The 18,857-nt window shown below is 49.4% G+C and overlaps 6 protein-coding genes and 1 non-coding gene across 7 annotated transcripts; 4 read left to right on the top strand and 3 right to left on the bottom strand.

Moving 5' to 3' along the window:
* Nucleotides 1-954: 954 nt before the first annotated feature.
* AO090009000363 (tRNA-specific adenosine deaminase) lies at nucleotides 955-1,491 on the top strand (the record flags this gene model as incomplete). The annotated part of the gene is made up of 1 exon (XM_001816785.3): nucleotides 955-1,491. One exon carries the CDS (start codon nucleotides 955-957, stop codon nucleotides 1,489-1,491), a length of 537 nt encoding a protein of 178 aa, XP_001816837.3.
* A 189-nt stretch (nucleotides 1,492-1,680) lies between these two features.
* Nucleotides 1,681-3,277, bottom strand: erg24B (c-14 sterol reductase; the record flags this gene model as incomplete). Its single annotated transcript, XM_001816784.3, has 3 exons — nucleotides 1,681-2,786; nucleotides 2,838-3,142; nucleotides 3,198-3,277. The coding sequence occupies 3 exons, from the start codon at nucleotides 3,275-3,277 to the stop codon at nucleotides 1,681-1,683; spliced, it is 1,491 nt and encodes a 496-aa protein (XP_001816836.1).
* Nucleotides 3,278-3,800: 523 nt separating this feature from the next.
* On the top strand, nucleotides 3,801-4,953 carry AO090009000361 (putative vacuolar sorting receptor (Mrl1); the record flags this gene model as incomplete). Its single annotated transcript, XM_023234927.1, has 5 exons — nucleotides 3,801-4,174; nucleotides 4,237-4,521; nucleotides 4,585-4,711; nucleotides 4,850-4,873; nucleotides 4,933-4,953. 5 exons carry the CDS (start codon nucleotides 3,801-3,803, stop codon nucleotides 4,951-4,953), a joined length of 831 nt encoding a protein of 276 aa, XP_023088629.1.
* Nucleotides 4,954-5,878: 925 nt separating this feature from the next.
* Nucleotides 5,879-5,949, top strand: AO090009t00012. Its single transcript has one exon. It is a non-coding gene; the product is annotated as a tRNA-Gly (tRNA).
* Nucleotides 5,950-6,416: 467 nt separating this feature from the next.
* AO090009000360 (putative C6 transcription factor) lies at nucleotides 6,417-9,464 on the bottom strand (the record flags this gene model as incomplete). The annotated part of the gene is made up of 1 exon (XM_001816782.3): nucleotides 6,417-9,464. One exon carries the CDS (start codon nucleotides 9,462-9,464, stop codon nucleotides 6,417-6,419), a length of 3,048 nt encoding a protein of 1,015 aa, XP_001816834.1.
* Nucleotides 9,465-10,378: 914 nt separating this feature from the next.
* On the bottom strand, nucleotides 10,379-11,215 carry AO090009000359 (uncharacterized protein; the record flags this gene model as incomplete). Its single annotated transcript, XM_023234920.1, has 3 exons — nucleotides 10,379-10,499; nucleotides 10,541-10,622; nucleotides 10,681-11,215. 3 exons carry the CDS (start codon nucleotides 11,213-11,215, stop codon nucleotides 10,379-10,381), a joined length of 738 nt encoding a protein of 245 aa, XP_023088628.1.
* Nucleotides 11,216-13,902: 2,687 nt separating this feature from the next.
* Nucleotides 13,903-17,149, top strand: AO090009000357 (uncharacterized protein; the record flags this gene model as incomplete). The annotated part of the gene is made up of 4 exons (XM_023234918.1): nucleotides 13,903-13,997; nucleotides 14,474-14,507; nucleotides 14,573-15,174; nucleotides 16,981-17,149. 4 exons carry the CDS (start codon nucleotides 13,903-13,905, stop codon nucleotides 17,147-17,149), a joined length of 900 nt encoding a protein of 299 aa, XP_023088627.1.
* Nucleotides 17,150-18,857: the final 1,708 nt, after the last annotated feature.

The following is an 18,857-nucleotide window of genomic DNA, read 5'->3' as shown; positions in this document are numbered from 1 at the left end:
TCTTCTCTTACTATCTTACTGATCAAGAAAGAAAAAAGAAGAAGAAGAAGAAGAAGAAGAAGAAGAAAGGCAGAACTACAACTAACGATGAACAGATCCGGCGCAAAATGTCTCTCAGCATCCCAAGTCCCCAAAAGTAAAGGACTAGTGCTCCATGACTGGCACGCTGAGGTCCTCGCGCTTCGGGCATTTAATCACTGGCTTTTATCCGAGTGCCGGGGGTTTCTGGCCCAGGGACGGAGCCTGAGGTCCTCATCTGAGGATGATACGTCTAATGAGAAGAAAGAGAAAGAAAAAGAGAAAGAAAAAGAGAAAGAGAAAGAGAAAGAGAAAGAGAAAGAGGCTTATTCTCCATATATCCGACGACGACGACAAGATCCCGATGACTCAACGATAACACTACCCCCATTTGAACTCAACCCAGATGTGAAAATCTACATGTACTGCACCTGTGCGCCATGCGGAGACGCAAGCATGGAACTCTGCATGGCAGCGCAGGAGGACCCGACTCCGTGGGAAGTTCCCACAACGCCAGACGGCGGAGATGGGGAACTTCTAGACGGCAGGGCGCATTTCTCACGACTGGGGATTGTGCGGCGGAAGCCATCTCGAGCGGATGCAGAAACTACGCGGAGTAAGTCGTGTTCGGATAAGTTGGCTCTGAGGCAGGTTTCGTCGCTGTTATCGTTTGAGAGTAGTTTGCTTGTGGCGACGACGGAGAATGCCTATCTCGAGGGGGTTGTTATGCCTGAGGAGGAGATTAGTCGGGTCGGGTGTGAGAGGTGTTTCGGGGAGGATGGGAGGATGCGAGAGCTTAAGGGAAGGTTTTGGTCCCCTGGTGGTAAGAAGGGAGTGGAAGAGCGAGGGTATGGATGGCGTTTTCGACCGTTTAGGGTCCTGTCGGTGCCTACTGGGCTCGTTGAGGAGCTTTGGGCGTTTGGGAAGTCGGATCCGATGGGAGCGTCTGCTTCAAGGAGAACTAAACCTGCAGTCATTTCTGCTGTTTGGGCGGCGGCTTCGTCTGTGCTGGTTCCTAGTGTGGTGGATAATGGTGCCAAGTCGTTGCCTAAATTAGCTGGTTCTCGGACGGGTTTGTATGAGACCATTATCAATGGGGTGAAACAGGGGAATCGGGCGTCGGAGCCCTTGGCACGCGGCGCTTCTGCGTTGTCAAGGGCGAGGCTATGGGGCCTATCTAAAGAGATTGTGCAATCTTGTGTGGATGATCATGATCAAGAAACTGGCACCGAGATCGGTGTGGAAGAAAGGCAGTCCGTGGAATTGGATGTGACAAAGCGGATTGCTGATGCCTCGACATATCGGGAATTCAAGAAAGAGCCTACGGTTCTGACCGAGTCACTCGAAGCACGGAGAAGTGCCATACGAGAGGCTAGAAGAGTGTTGAGTGGATGGATCCCCAATCTAGGGGACGAGAATTGGGGGTTGGAGGTGCTGATTGATCCCAAGAAGCGAAAGCGTTGTCCCAATTGATGCATTTTATGGCAATGAATATCATGACCTGGCTCTAGTTAATGTACATATTAAAAAGTAATAGTTATGAATACATAGAACGTAACGACCTGTATGGGTCCAGGATCTAATCCGAACATATCCCGAACTTTTGGTCTAAGTAAACGGAAACAACACTAGGAAAACCCCAGCATAGAGTACACAGTCCGACTAGTAGATACCAGGTACGATGCGGCTGCGGACAAGAGACGTATAGCGGTCCCAATCCGCACCGTACTTCCTCTTGCACTTTTCTTCGTCGCGTCTTTCGCGATGGATAAGCAGGACGCCGAAATAAATCAAGAAGAAGTAGGTGCAAATCATTCCCCAGCCACGGACCTCAGGAGTCTGCACAACTCGCTTCTGCACGTCGCCAGTCTGGTTGATGCTTTCGATAAGAGTATAGCCGGCAAATCCAGTGGGCAGTGAATATGCCCACGACATCAGCCAGTCGCCCAAGTAATTGATATGACGCGCCATGCCCCACCATCCGGAAGTCATCAGCTTGGATCCACTGGCTGTCTCAATATATTTGATATGCTTCACACGGGGGTCATTGGGGTCCGTCCGGAAGCGGTTCTTCTGGTTGTTGGCCCCACGGAAAATCGAGTATCCCACGCCAGTTACGGCCAAGATAAGCAGGATGCCCTTCAGACCCAACTCTACGGGGTGAACCGCGAGATACCTAGTTTGGAAATTGTAGACGAACGGGACCCACACCATGTCACCGAAAGAGAGCATGAAACCCAGTCCATCCATGATCACGTCCATCGTGGTTAGGACAGCTGGTTCCATGTACAGACCATCCAGAACATAGAAGAGCTGGAATGCGGTGGAAAGAACGATCGAGTCCGTAACATAGCCGTACGTTCTGTACTGGCGGGCAATGTTGGACAGGTTCAGGATGTTCCACCCAAGCAAACCGGGCCGCATCTCACACCATACTTTTATGTCAATCGTCCGTGAAGCTTCGCTGACGAAGGGAATAGGCAACTGCACTCGAGGATTGAGTTCTCGGCCGATGAAGAAATCATACAGGGCATTGCCAGAATGGCCACCTGGTGCCAATTGTCTAAGTTCGGGGTTGAGTTGACCAGGCGCGGGAATGGAGAAGCTCCTCACATAAACAAAGACCGCGATCGCTGTGCAAATCACCAAGTTTGCCGTAATGACCTGCACGTAATTATCCCAAAGAAAAGTCCACACGGCGAAGTCCGCACCGTAGACGTATGTGCCCAGAGCCAAACCGGAGAGGATCAACACGGCGGAGGGGAAAGCTGTCAATGGGTCAGCCGATAGCATTCAAGCATCCAACACCATATCCATACCGTTGAACTTGTATCGAAGCCTTCCTGTGCAGGCCAATTCCGTACCCTCGACCTCCTCGCCAGGTAGGAACACGTACAAGACCAGGCTGAGGAGGTAATAGCTCAACACCCACAGGGTCACGCGAGCGTCGAAGAACCCGTTAAGGCCATCTTGGGGCCAACCAACCTCCGCCTTTAACTGGTCCAGGGACAAGGTCGACGGATTGAGCAGCGAGGGAGCAGGGCAGCCGGAAACATCGTTACATAAGAAGGTGAAAGCGTAGATGAGAGTCGGAAGGCAGGTCACAAAGGCAAACGCGCCGGGACTGTTAAAAGGTCAATTCTTAGGTTCATGGCTGCGACACTCTTGAAACAACATACGGGCCTAAGAATTCATAACCCCGTTTTTCGGGAACGGGCTGTATCGGGACTTTGGTCTTGGAATTCTTCTTCGGCGCCATGATGCGACTGAAATTCGGGGGGTCCACGGGGGTTTAACAGTGACGCAGAGTTGTTGACCGGTCGCGCGGAGGCCAAAGAAACCCACAGATAGAACTGTAGAAGAGGTAGAAAGCTGTGGGCTTCTTCAATGGCTGGGTAGAAGGTATTTATCTGTAAATAGGAGAGTGTATCTTGAAAAAAGAAGGTTAATCGTCTGAGCCGGATGATTGGTGGCCGACGGGAGCCGCGGACACTTTTTGCGTTTTGTTCCTTTTGTTCCTTTTGCTTTTGTTGTCTCCGCAGTTTCAAGTCTATTGTTGGAGAACCACCACAGATTCAACATCTTACGTCTCCTTCCTCGGTTCCTCTCTCAGTCTCTCTCCCACCGTTAATCACCCTCTTTCGTAATTCATTCTTTCCCATTTATCCACATCTCACCGGACTTTCTTTCCTTGCCAAATTTGTCTTCGGCGATCTCGGTCCTTTTCTTATACTATTGTTATCGCTAGTCATCCCGCCTCCCTGCGGGATTTATCTCCCATCATGAAGTCGCTGGCTACGTCGTTGCTTGGATTCCTCCTCCTTCTCTCCGCACCCCATGCTTCCGTCTATGCTGCCTCGGATTCAAAAGGCTCAAATGCCTTACCGCCCTGTGTGGCACGCTCCCCGACTACCGGTTTCTACTACGACCTGAATTCAATCTCTCTATCCCCACCGAAGACGAAGGACGAAAAGCTTCGTGGAAACGTCCGCGATGAGAGCTGGCATGCCAAGGGTCATGACTACCATGCAAACTTCACGATAAACGTTTGCGCTCCGGTGGTGGAGAATATTAAAGATGTGGTGGGGGTCGACCGCGCAAGGTGGCAGAATGTCAGTGCATATTATGAGAAGGAGGGCAAGGTCTATTCTATCGGGTACGTTGTATGCGGGTTGTGACCGTCTAAACTAGAGGGGACACGGGCTAACTTGCTCTTAGGCAACAAGCGTCTGAGCCATTTTTCCGGGGCCGCAAGCTGGTTCTGAATTACACTGATGGCTCACCGTGTGCTGGGGAACTTATCGGAAATGCCTCGCGCACCAAATCGACAATTATGTCGTTCCTTTGCGATCGCGACGCTCCAGCACATCAGGCGACCGCATCCTTTGTTGGCACTATGGACCAGTGCACATACTTCTTTGAAGTCCGAAGCTCTGCCGCCTGTGGTGCCGTCGCCCCGGCCGACGGCCAAGGCCTTGGCCCAGCCGGTGTATTCGGTGTGATGTGAGTACCTATCCGATAGGCCTTACATGGAAGAAATCAGAAAGGATTAACACCGTTCTGTAGTGCATTGATCGCCGTCGTCGCGTACCTTGTTGGTGGCTGCGCTTATCAGCGGACAGTCATGCACCAACGCGGTTGGAGACAGTGCCCAAACTACAGTCTCTGGGCGGGCATGTTCGACTTTGTAAAAGTAAGTATACTCGCATTGATACCGTTTCGGCGGGCTCAGTCCAGAGCGCGCCGCCATGATCGAGGTTCCTACAAGGAGTTCAACAATGCGAAGCTACCAATTTCGAGGATGGATTGAATGCCGCTTTGGCTGGTCTAGAGCTCAATTACATCGAGGGAGTCGGTACTTTTAGCATCTGGTCTATGTTCTTCCTATCTCTTGTTTGCTATATAATCATTTAGACCTATGTTGAACATGGGTAAACCGTGGTTTTCTGTGTACAGCAGCAGGATCTGCTCTTGTGATTAGCCCTTGAATGTTGGACATCAACGACTTCATTATATAGTTCTATTGTTTAGCCGGGTTCCTTCCACTTGTGCCTTTCCCATATGCCTAAACCAGGGCGCCCTTGGGAACCATCGCTAACCAGCAAGCGTAACTAGGACATGTTCACCATTCTCGGTTCCTCCCTAGGCCGCGTGTTCCGGTTCAAACGATCGCCGGCTCTCGGCCACACCCGCAGCGGCAGCCAGCGCGGCGGGTTCATCGGCGCGATCGGCGGGCGGAGAAATTCTGGAAGAGATGTCGATGCCGAAAATCGACTGATAGATCAACTGGACGAAGAATGGGAAGATTAAGAATTTATGATCGTCGCATCTCCCCTTGCTTTGCTTTCTGCTGTGTCTGTTCCGTTACATGATTGTCATGTCTGATTTCGCTGTATTACATGTTGGATGTAAGATTTTCCTGGACTGTTACGAATACGGGTCATTGGCGCTATGGATTCCTTCGCTTCCAAACACGGATATGATAATCGCTCTAGCATTCCCTCTGCCGACAAGGTCTCATATTGAATTATGGAGTCGATCCTGGTGTACAGAGTATACAGAGTCATTTACTGAGTAGATACAGTGTAAAATATTGTATCCGAAGACCGCACATCCCAAACTACGGAGTACGTAGCCTTGGAATACAACTAATAATGCACCTGACAACCTTATGTATCTACAACAGACTATCATTAGCACCAATACTATCTTACTTCCCCAATGTAGCGGATCATGAATTGTTTAGGATATTCCGGGTCAGTCTTTCGGTCCAGTAGTCAGTAATGGACCAGTCGTTATGATGTTTTGGCAATAGATCTTGGATTATTTATTAAGTATTTTATCAAAAAGATATGAACTAGCATCATTGGTCTAGTGGTAGAATTCATCGTTGCCATCGATGAGGCCCGTGTTCGATTCACGGATGATGCACTTATTTTTGTTTTGTTTTTGTTTGCGCCTGTTGGCCTATTGTATAATTAGTCTCGGCTTTTACAGATAAGGAACAGTCTTCTTTTCTTTGTATTTCCAGTTCTAGATGTGGGATGTACTAGATAATGTTCTTTACTACTCGGCATAGGATAAATACTTATCCCCAAATGACACCTTATATCTGAACCACCTGCCATGACCCTAATCCAAGTTATAAAACCAACAAAAGAAACCCACCCCATCAGAAGAGATTAATATTCCCTAAACCCCAGGAAAATATACACATAAGACCACCGTACAGATATCAAGAGATCATAATCAAAACTCCAACCATCTCTTTTTGCCAAACCAACCCTTACAAAAACTCGCCAAGAGGATCCCGCAAGAAAAGCCAAAAGAAAAACCCCCCAAGAAAAAAGAAAAATGCCGCCGTTAAGTCTAATATCAAGCGCCGTTGGTACCCTCCGTTATTCGTTCATCTGGGGTCCTCGATTCACGCTCGCCATTCCCATGTCAAATGTGCCCATGGGCATGTTCCCGCCATTGAAGGTGGACATATCCGGGGTTCCGCTGCCGGGGACTTGTGCGGGGCTTGGGTCGAGGCCGACGCCTGCGCTGACGGGGTCTAGGTTGAAGGGGAGGAACCAGGCGCTTGGTTGATAGTACTCGCCTACCCCGGCGGGGGCGTTGGGGTCTAGTTGGCCTGGGAAGATGGCGGAGTTGTCTGGGGCTGTTGCTGGGGAGGGCTCTGAGCCGTTTACGGTGGATATGGGCGGATTTTCCGATGGCATGAAATTGGTGGAGGGATCGAGACCGCCAAAGGAGCCGTAAACAAACTGTCGGTCGAGTTGGGGTAGTTGGTCGGCTGGAACGGGGAAGTCGAACGGATACTGGCCGTACAGTTGCCCACGAGCTTGGTTGAACAGTGCGGGCTGCGGGAACCCGGCTCCCGGTGTGTTCATCATCCCTGGAGTGTTTATGTCAACCATGGGTTGAGAGGTTGGCTGACCCATGTCAGACAGACTTTCGCCTCTGCTGTCCTTCTTGGAATGCTGACGGCCTGACACGCTGGGCTGTGGTGTAGGGGATAGACTGGCAAAGAAGTCCTCGACGCTTTGAAGGTCGGGCTTCTGGCTCATCACGGCTTCGTCGGTCTTATTCTTCTTTTGAGCGTTCGGGTCCTCCCAATGCATCCTCGACACACCATGAGGATACTTGTCGAACCAGTCACCATACTGAAACATTGCGCTGATCTGACTGCCGTTCTGGGTGACAACCGACCCCTTAATCGCAGCATCTGCAAACTGCCGGTATCGATCCTTAGCGCTTTCCACCATGTAATGGAACATACCCCAATATTTCTTCATCTTGTTTAGATATCTATAAGTATGCCGTAGGTTTTCCTTTGACCGAGCCTCGAGCTGGGAATTCTTGGAAAAGATACCCCAGATATGTACTGTGCTGGCTGAGTATGCACAATATCCAGCAAAGGGAACGGTAAGAGGGTATGCTGAAGCGCGATCGATCAGCACAGAGATATGGTGGGCCGCCTCTACCGCGGCCCGTCCAGCGTTGCTCAAGAAAGCCTTGGGCATATCCCGCGGGGGGCGCCCTCCCGGTGATAAAGGAATGGCAAACTGGTTTAAGAATAGCATGTTCTGATGAATGATTATATGCAGAAAGAGAAACTGGTTGGCGATCCTGTCAGCCGCATGAATCTGGAGGTTCTCATAAGTGAATGCTAAATGGCTTGGAAGAGATGCAGAAAACTCCTCAATCTGTCGTTTGAGGCGCGTATACCCCGACTCGGGTGACCACAGTGGATGAACATCCTTCTTCTTTCCTCCTAGATTCAGATAGTCCACGATACGCCCCCATAATACTATGGCGCGAATTATATAGGCAGACACTCCCATGTTGTCCTTCGCGTTTGACAGCTGGCCAACGTCTTCCGGAACTGGATTGGGAACATTTCCATCCAGGTCCTCCGTTGGTCCCGGGATTTCCATCTGAAAATGCGACTCTTTGATCGGCAGTTGTATCTGTATAAATTTTTCGTTTCCAATAGGTGGACGTTGACTTCCAGACGAGTTATAACGGTCCATCATGAAGCACGCCCACATGGTACGTCTTCTAATCTCCCGATCAGTGAAGCTGAGCTGGGACCCGCCACCATTGGTCTGGCTCAATAGCGGGTCTTCATCGAGTTCATTATGCAGTTGAAGAGCGTATGCCATCCGCAACGCCTGACCCCCGAAAGACCAACTTCGACCACCATGGCAAGTTCCAAACTCATGAAGACCCAGCAGCAAGAAGACGGTCAGAATAGTAATGTTGGGGGCGTCGTGGCGGCTTAAAGCTATTGCAGCGGCTGGGTTTGCCCAATTCTCTCCGCGTAGAAAAGGCGGTTCGGAGTTAAGTTGTGGATGAGTTGAAAATCGAGCCGATACGGCGCAAACAGCCAGGATCAAAGCTGGTGGAACAGTCCTGGCCTTCAATCGGCGCATAAAGCTGGGTTTGTGGAGCAGGAGGTAAGACTGCCCATAGACACAATCAAAGAAAACTTCCGCTAGATGTTCTTGAATCTCTAACGAGGGTAAAAATTCTGCCCCTTCAGTCATCAAACCAGTTACATCGTTAATCTTACTTTCCCGGCGCATTGGGAATATATCCAGTGAAGCTTTGCGCTCTCCACGAGCCCACTCGTCCATCTCATTCGCAAAAGCTTCGTCGGCTGACCGCTTCTTCTGGCTCTTCGAGGCCTGCCCTGGTTGGGGAGGCCGAACCACGGATCGTCCGATGGCTGCCATATCCCTCGTCTCTTCCTTCGGGATGGTCTTAATAACGCGATCTTCCATTCTCTTCAGCCGTTTATCTAGCATTGCCATATAATCTGTCCGAGGCGCTGCCTTCCGGGTGGTGACTTTATATACGCAGGGAATCCGCGAGCGCGAGCAGTGTTTGCACGCGGGCTTCTCGCCCGAACATCGAATCTTTTTCCTCCTACATGCGATACACGCCAAGGGGAGGCGCTTTCGCTCCTTCCCAGCCTTTGTCTTCATTTCGCTCCACGCTGGTTTTTCGTTTCTTTGCTCACCATTCACGGAATCTCCTTTCCCGTCGTCGGGGTGATGGTCGTATCCGCCCTCTAGAATAGTACTGATATCGCCTCCGGTTTGGACGCTCCCGGGGTCGCGTGAACTGGCTCGGCTGTGCGTGTCGATATCGTCGGGAAGGGCGATATCGTCGTGCCCCAAGGTGAGGCCTGCGGAGGAGGCCAAGGGGGATTCGTCGGACTCGGGCGGGATCATGACGGGTGGAGGTACCCCAAGAGCCAGGCGCGGGTCATCGTTCGGTATACCGGAGAAAGTCGATTGGGGAGAGGTCCAAGAGATCTCGTCTTGGTCTCGGGAGAATGACGGGACAAAATTGCGGGATGAGGCGGTCGCTTCTGGTGGGTATGGGGAAGATTGAGGGTCGGTCGGTGGCGGCTTGGCATTGCTGGCCGTCGTCATGCTGGGGATTATTAATGTTGTTGGCGACGGCCCCGAGTTCTGTCCGCAACTAACTCGGGCTCACTACGGGCGTTCGCCAGAGGTTGAGGGATTATTTTGCTGTAAAGAGAGTCAAACGAAAAAGCGGAGGAGAAAGAAAGAGTTGGAGACTAAACTCCTCTTGGTACCAGGCTTAATGCAGCTAAGAGTCGCGAGGAATCATCGAATCTGGATTTAATGGGCGTCTTAACCCCGTCTTCTGAGGGTCATTTTCAGTTATATGCGGAGACGATCATTGGGTGAACCAAACATTCTTTGGATCGGGTCCCAGGAAAATGGTTCCTCTGTATCATATTGGTTGGTGACTTCTTCTCCCTTTTTTTTTTACTTCAAATAGTTCAAATATGAAAACGGAATCGTTGGTTGTGGATCCTCACCTTATACTACTACCGCTACTATTTGAATCTATCATCGACTATCTAATGATGGATTGGTCGCCTGACAATTCAGGCGGTGACATGTACAAACTCCTTCAGTAGTCCGGGACATTTCCCACCTCCTTCGACAATGGTTATAAAACCCTTGCGGTGACATTACGGTCCATTATCTACTGTGCCAGGTGGATACCCCACACTATACTTCGAACATACTCCGTATTCGGCAAGATAGTCATCCACCCTGGGGGATATACTTAATACTTAAAAGGGTGCTGAGCTTGACATTAGCGTGATCCTCGCCCGGACCCTGTTGCAGAACTCTTTCTATTACATTCGCAATCCGACTGTGCATATCTAAGATTAAACGTCAGCGCCATACTAGATCACTCGTCGAACAATCACATCCAAAGATGCTTTGGTCGGCTGCGATTCATGTTCCACGCGTGGCATGTCATGTAACAGTCCCCCGCATAAATGCCGTTCCGACAACGGATCCTACTACAACTTAGATCGTCCAACACGCTGGCGTGGCACGGCGCTTTCAAGGGAAGCCACGATTTCCGCGCCCAAGATATAACTATTGTAACCAGGGAAAATAATCCAAAGACCACTGGCCCACCTATAAGCAAACGAAGTGAGATAATGACACAGAAAGCTTACTTTGGTATAATCCACAGAGAGATCAGAGTTATAGCATCGTTATGTCCTATATTATCAAAGCCGGAGAAAACCTCGTTCAGCACTAGGATCCTTGTAAGCACAAGTACCTGATATAGGCGACTCTTATCTTCAAAACTCACAGTAGAGAACAGTCTTGCTGAGAGTCGCAAGAGATGCGCTGTACGCGACTAGAAGGGCAGTGGCTCCAGTTCGTCCAGAGACCACCTTCTCGGTCCTCAACATCCACATAAGCCCCTTTTTAGTTTTGCGCTGCCCGCGACCGCCCGACGATGAGACTCCGTGCCTATACACCATCCAGAGGTAATAGATGTACCCGATACATTCCACAAGGTTCAAGACTGTTTGTGCTGCTGGGAAACCGTTCCGAGCATTGAACGCCGGCCAGCCGTAGATATAGTCGATTGCTCCATACCGCGCATAAGGAATCCAGATAGGGAAATGCAATTTGTTGCCTGGCATGCTATGCGGCCGGAGCAACACATAGCCTGCATCCCAGATAACTACCGGGACTGACACGACGAGCCAAATGATGATCGCAGTCGATGGGGCGTGTACCCATCTATTCGTAGTGCCATTGCTGTTGTTAGATGGCGAGGAGGCCTTTCCCGTTGATGGAGGCGGAAAGTCGCGGGGATGGTGTCGCGTAGAAACCATAGCTACAAGAGAATCGCGGTGGTTTAGTACACATGAAAGTGACACCCGCCCAAACAGTGAATTTGCAGTCAATACGAGCTTAGAAAGCGTGAGACAGAAGCCGTCTAGGAATCGGTGAGAAAGAGGAAGGAGTAGTGCGACTATTGTTCGCCCTTGAATGAATAAGCAAGCAGCGAACTGACGGCTAATGACGTTGTGCAGAAGGCGCCACTCCTCCCGATTCGATTCCCCATTTGAGTGTTGGTTAACTCGAATGACTTATGGATCTTGTTACGCATTCGACGGAGGGAACAGTGGTTCGAACCAGCTATTGACCTTCATCTCCACTTGGTTGGGGATTTTCTGCCGCAAGCTGCGGCAAAACACCACTATTATGATGTGCTGCTCCACTGGACCCAGTGATAGCTCATTGTCTTAATCACTTTAAGCAAGCCGAAGTGCCTTTCCCTGATCTGGTCAAAGAAATGATGTGCCGAGGGAGATCTTATTTTAACTACCGTTCCGGTCGGGTGGACCCTGAAGCTAATTTATTTGCGATTACGCCGTCCGCTGTCACGTGTCGATATGGGCTTTTTGCCGTAAAGTCTCCTGTCTGTGGAACCATTCAGCACTGTAATATTCTTTCCTCAAAGGCATGATATCTAGTCCAACATTACAGCTTAGCTGCTTCAAATGAGTCATGGATAATGTTAATCAAAAGGTTGAAGCCCCGGAGATCTAGTGTCGCCCAGTCAGTGACTGAGTTGTCTGACCCCGTTGCTAGAAAATTGATAAACTTGCTCGAGTTCGAGAAAACCAGCGCAAGAGCCGTGCTAGGAAGCAGGAGCACATCCGTGGCTTGGAGCAGAAGCTGGTAGCTCTCCAAGAACAAGCCCATCAAAAAGATGTTGAACATAGACTGGCTGTTCAGAAGCTGGAAGCTGAAAACAGGGGCTTGAGACTTCTTTTTTCTCGCTTGGAGATACCTGCCGAAATCATTGCAGAATACGTTCAGGCAGTTGAGGACCCAAACACGGCTCAGAAGGTTGCCATTCCCGCTCTAAGACAGTCCCTAGACGTGCAAACTCATCAGAAGAATTGTCGGAGTCCGCCTTCCTTACCTAGGTGCCAGACGGATTCCAAGGCTCCCCACGCAGAGGACTTAGGCGGCTTATCAAAGACAGACGTTTCTCAGAATGCTACAAGACTCACTCAAAAAACCGAGCCTCAGGTGACTTTAAATCAACAAGTACCCAATCAACGTCAGTCCATTTGTGGTTGTCTTCCTGATACAGCAGCGGGTTCAAGACCCACTAGCTACGATGTTCTCAATACGACTCTCTGCGCAATTGCGGAAGAGCTGATCAAGCAACATAACAGACGTGGCTTGGATATGGCAGAGATTCAGAAGAAGCTCTGGGCGGGTTTTAGCAATGGCCTTACAACTGACGAAGGATGCAGAGTGCAAAACCAGATTTTATTCCAGGTCCTAGACGAGATTAGCGGTGACTAGTTTCTATCTCTCAGATATCATCGTTAAGATATCCGTGTTTCATTGACCGCCACTACCAAGAACTCAAAATTTTCAGGCCCATCCTCGTCTTTGTGGAAGCTATTTGACAAAGTACATCACTTTCAGGGGGCCGGAAACTCGACCAGGGGGCTCCAGTCACGACTGAAAATCGGCTACTGTCGACCCACCAAAAGTAGATGGTTATATCGCTGGAGGAATAGCGACTGCTGCAACGATGGCCGTCTTCAATCGAGTTTATAGCAACTAGGACTGCACAGCATCTCGTATTTTTCCCAGCGTGCTCTTACCAGACCAGGGTTCTAAGGCATGTTATTTGTCATTGTGAAAGGAACAAATCATCGCAGTATATCGCATCATACAAACCTGAGATCAGTGCCACCAGAGACCCCCTTTGGGGCCAACAAATGTCCAATTTAACCCACGCTATGATATGTATTGGTGATAACCTGGTTCGGAACGAATTCCGCTAGTGAACCACTGGTCACGAATGCTAAAATCAGGCACCCTGGGCGAACTATCGGTGTGAGTTTCGTACGTTTGTTTGTATGTAATCGGATGCATCATAACAAACAGGCTGGTTGCTTATGACACCAGCAAATACGAGAGCCAACGATGATACATGTATACATTTATGGAAGGAGACTTACTGGTGGAGACAACGATGCCCACCGTCCCCTTGTGATATATGTTTTAATATGTAGCGGGGATGTTGCATTCAATCATTAAGTTGTTCGCTTTATTAGTTCAATGTAAGGATAATGCTGGATGCTCATATTGAAAATCGGACTAGAAGTCAATATGGAGAATGAAGTGTAGCTTGGATATACAGACGGAGTACCCAGCGACTCGACTCCTGTCCTGATGGGTGGGATGTCATGTCACGTTACCCGTCCTTATTTTGTACTAGACCCCATCTATGGATCCCAACTCGAAGGACTCCCGCCGGGCCATTCTTTCAAGTCGAACTAATGATGCATGGACAAACTGTGAGATGCATGCTTCGAACGAATTGCAACGAGACCCCGAATGAATATACTTTCGGCTTGACTAATTATGGAGGGTTAAGGCACCGCTAGGCCACACGGTTCACCACCGTTGGGAGTGGCTTGGTATCTTAGCGCGGTGGCCTGACCTGTCCTCACCAATGAACTTGATAATACTTTCAAGAGCAATGATGCCGTCTCTAAACCTGAACACACCATTTCAACCACTGATCGAACATGCTGGGACATGTGGTAAAGGACCCGCCAATCAGCCGACAATCTCCTTGTATGTCTGAGAGTGCTGATCGTGCGCTACTTCGGTTCATCCGCCGTTAGCGGTTCAAGAGTGCTAGATGGACGACGCTTGACAGGACCCCATTTATGACAGCGGGGAAGAGCTTTGACCCGCAAGCCACTTTACTGCTAAGAGTGTGGCATTGACTGTCCAGAATAACGGCTATAGCAACGTTTCTTATATGATTTCTTGTACTTTGGCTGGGCTTCCCCCCCCCCCTCCTGTTTCATCGCCCCCTGACTACCCGCTATGGAAAGAGACTAAGTCACATCGCGTAGGGCTCTTTCTCCACTGCGGGTAATGGGCATGGGCTAGCCAGCAATCAATTAATATCTCCGAAGCTACTTGTGTGCGCTTGCAGTCCTAACTAAAAGTAGTGGTTCTTAGCATGTGGCACAATGTCTGAATGCTGGTCCTCCCAATTTTTGTCGCTCACACATATATCCTACAACGAAAATGAACGCAAGGAATATTCCAGTTGCCATTGTAACAGGCGCGACTGTAAGTACTTCACTTAGTCAATAAAGGATGGCAGACGCACTTACTCCATATCTTTCTTCTGCTAGTCTGGCATTGGAGCCGATATTGCCAGGGACCTGCATTCACGTGGATGGAAAGTCGCCTGTGTTGGCCGCCGAGCCCAAGCCGGAAACGATCTTGTGCAGAGCCTGGGTGAGAACGCACGATTTTACCAAGCAGATGTCAGCGACTATCAGAGCCAGGCTGCTGTTTTTAGAAAGGTTTTCCGGTTATGGGGGAGAATTGATGCACTGTGCGCGAACGCTGGCGTAGGTGACCAGTCTTCGCTTTATCTCCTTAACCGGCGCGATAAAGGCGTCGAGGACGTCCCTCCAGAGCCGGACCTCTCCTGCACCGATATAAATTTCAAAGGTGTCGTATATGGCACTGTATTGGCAACGCATTTTATGCGGCACAACAGGCCCGAGGCGGGCGGAAGGATTGTGGTGACCGGCAGTATCGGGGGTATTTTCCCCCATAGAACGTATCCCGAATACAGCGGGACAAAGGCAGCAGTCAACCAATTTGTTCGTGGCGTTGCGCCAGTGTTGAAGGCCAAGGATAATATCCATATCAACTGTGTCTTGCCGGGTATTGTCGCCACGCCCATTGTTCCTCCTGAGATGATTGAGGCTGTGGCACCGGAATGGTAGGTTCTGCCCATCAAAAGCCGTTTCGCCGCTCTATCTCCCTCTCTTCGTATTCTTATTCATGTTTGAGCGGTCACTAACCTGGAGACCTTTAGCCGGACTCCGATGAAGACGGTCCTCGACGCAGTTCAAATCTTCTTAGAAGATGAAACGGGCATGGCTGGCGAACTGCTGGAATGCTCCGCAGATAAACTGATCTATTATCATCTTCCCGAGATGGGTAATGGGCATATCACCAAGCGGGCTGTCACCGTTTGGGAGCCATTGTTCAGATTGGCACATGGAGAGAACTCTGACCTCCCAGATGCGATTCCAGACATCAGCCCATCTAATGGTTCTTCTTTTGGAGCTCTACGAGAAGCCAAGCTCTGATAAAATACCCGAGGACCGAAAAGCCCTGCTGTCTCTGATGAGCATGGCAGGGGCAGTTGACGTATATATTGTGAAACAGATTGTGACGACTATCATGTGAGGGATTTTGCAGATTGTACTTAACTTCTATGGGTTCTGACCAGTATATGTCTCCGAGAACCAAACTTAATTTTAACAGCGTGATTGATTGAACCAAACTTCCGACAATGACCAGGACCTACCCAGCTCAAAAGCACGGTTCCGTTCAAACTATACAACCAAACAACACGTAAGCACCGCTAGAGGAAATAACCAAACACAACACAACCCTACCAAGTCCCAGTATAAGGTTCCACGGTGATTCTCGAAAGGAGCCTCAAAAGAAAACCTTACGTCAAGACTCGTGGCAAACCTACATAACCCCTTACCTATCTCCAGAACCCGGAGCTATATTCCACAAATGCTATAACCATGACATATCCATTGCCCGACAACTCACCGCGGCTCCACCGACCGCCTCGGGCCGTCATCTTGATGCTTTTCGGGAAATCCCATGGAACCCATTCTACCTTAGCCGGTATTTAGCATGAATACGTAACCACTTAGGCTATTTTGCCGTTGTCGGGTCATGGTACGGTCCGATATAGCAGAGAAGAATCGGGATCGGAATTACAAGTGGAAGTTGATAATAGCTGTCGGTATTGGTCTTAGTCAGGGAGACTTTGAGAAACGGTGGTTTGAGGGAGAAGTTCGCCGAGTTCGGGGAGTGAGTATCGGCCGGATATCTTTGCCCGGTCTTGGGCTCCTGGGTGAGGTGGGTATGTGGGACAATTGCTTTGGGATTTACATTGTGTGATGGTGTACTGAATTGGGAGTCGCTTTTCGGGGGGGTTGTTTGGATGGTTATGTGTAGTTATGTATACTACTGTATGGATCAACAATCATTGTGCTCTCCATTCATGGCCTTCTTAGTTGGTGGATTAATAGGATGCGAGTTATTTGAGTTACTGCTATTTTGGAATTTCGCCTAGGTTCGCATTTGCAATGCTAAACTTCTGAGAATATTAGTAGGAGGTTGTTGATCAGGAGGCTTATCTATTCTTGAAGTTGAGATGGCAATCTAGAGCGAATACTTGCAGTGGTGATGCTGAATCACTCTTCATTGCCAGGTCTTTAGCACGTTTTGCATGATGATCGTGTGCTAATGGTGTGATACTTCCATAATGGGCCCATCTCACAGCGTACACTTTTGCCTCCGTTCTTCACAGGCCACGCTTAGACAAAATACGTTAAGCTGATTGGAAATAGTACATTTTGAATAATCGCAAGGAAGATGTTGCATGAATACGGCAGTTTGCCCATCTGGTAGCCGACTTGGATCTGATACAGAGTATCATAGCGCGGGTTCAAGCCAAGCGGTACCCCGTATACCCTAGTTTCCTCTGGAAAACTAGTCGACGCATAAGCTCCGCGACACCGAGTATACTACCCCGGTTAGAGCAAGGAAATGCAACCAATACCGAAGCACCGCGTAGAGTACCGTTCCCCAGAGCCGAAGTGCCCGACGACACCTGTGTGGTCAATATCCATACTCGAAACTCTATATCTGGACCCTCAACTTAAAAGATACAAAAAATGACTCTTAGAGTCAGACTAGGGTATAATTGGTTACCAAGTCTAGAAGAGAAAAGCACGATTTCCTTCTTTATGGCTAAACATCGGCAGAAGACACGGGAATCCGAGCGCCCTCGGATTGCCCAAGTGCAAGGTTGCGGTAGCTTCGGGAATTGCGGCCAGTTGAAGGTACTCCAGACCCCGTTTACCCCACGGTCTTCGTGAAGTGTGGGGAATATTCCTCCGAGTAAATAGCGGTTCAGAATTTGCTTGCTTGTTGCCAAGATCTAGTCAGTGGCTGGCTCATTTGTCTAAGTGACAAAGGCATGCTTGTATCGTGTGTTCAGACAGTGGAGTTGCTGAGAATGACGTCAAGTTGTTATTTGTTTCTTGGCTTCTGAGGCCGTATAGATGGTCAAAATGAGATAAATTATCAAATACACTGTGTGGGGTTATTTACATGTACACTATGCACTCCGCATTGCGTTAAATGAATTATAAACAGGCTAAATTGCGCATCCCGGTTAATGCTGAGTAATGCTGAGTATTGCTGCTACAGAGTATTGTGTGCAGTGTCCTCAGGCCAAGATTCTTGGTACTAAACTCACCTTGCGCGGTAATATATGGTATTAGTGCTTCGATCTGAAAATACTCGGAGTGTTGTTGTCAAATAAATCGTTCTTTGAGGGGGAAGAAAAGCAGAACCTTCAGGCCAAGTTCCCCCACACTCGAAACCCTCAATACGGAGTAGTATTGGTGATAATTTGCAAAGAATGAGATTGTCGGAATGAGCGGGAGGAATCCTGAGAGTCCATTGAGTCTTGACTCCTTCCACCTTCAATAATAAACGCCTCACGGAGTATCTGTGGATTCCCCGCAACCCCGAATCTTCGCCTTCGGACCATTTCCGGAATCATACTTTCGACACACCGACGGAGATGGTTAAGAGGCCGTCCGTGCCCCGGTACCGATCCTCAATTATTATACGAGCTTTTTATCTCGGAGTTTGGATTAAGGTGAAACTGACAGCCATGTGGCAAGCGATCTCTACTGTAGACGGAAACAGAGTTCATCGTTGGAATGAAGATCTCGAAGAGTCTGCAAGATCGTCCCGGGATGTCGTAGGGACCATATTCCAACCGCATAGAAAGGCACACACCCATGCTAACTCTGTCCGGAGCATGAGCAACGCGAGCCATGCCGATGGATAGTATGACCCGTGGAGAGGGTTTGAACCCATCGGCTGCTAAAATGGATAAAATGATGTCGGTGTCTGTGCCGACGACCGCCTGAATCGGGAAATAATGGAGGGCGATCAACGATGAGAGTAAACACTGGACTCCACTCCGACTGCATGATCACAATCTATCGATGCCGTCTTTTCTGATTTTTCTTCATTCTTCGCGACCAATTGTTCCAGCCACGGAATGATTTATAATGCATAGAAATAGGTCTAGATCTAGAATCACTGTGCAGGACACGACACGTGCTCGTTACATCCCTTGCTCCCTGCCAAAGGGAATCTAGGACACAGGAGGCGGAAGGCAAGAAGGATAGGGACCATGATCCCTGCGACCCAAGAATGATTCAAGAAGGGTGAGCCAACTCACTCCCTTCCCCAGCAAACCCCTCTAAAGATAGTAAGATGCGGGGGAGGCTGGTCTCGCAGTGATACCGTAACATCACCCATGCATTGTGTAGACGGATGCGGAACTTG

The sequence above is a fragment of the Aspergillus oryzae genome, chromosome 1, assembly GCF_000184455.2.
Source record: "Aspergillus oryzae RIB40 DNA, chromosome 1".
NCBI classification, from domain to species: domain Eukaryota; kingdom Fungi; phylum Ascomycota; class Eurotiomycetes; order Eurotiales; family Aspergillaceae; genus Aspergillus; species Aspergillus oryzae.
This window is presented reverse-complemented; position numbering and strand designations above follow the sequence as displayed.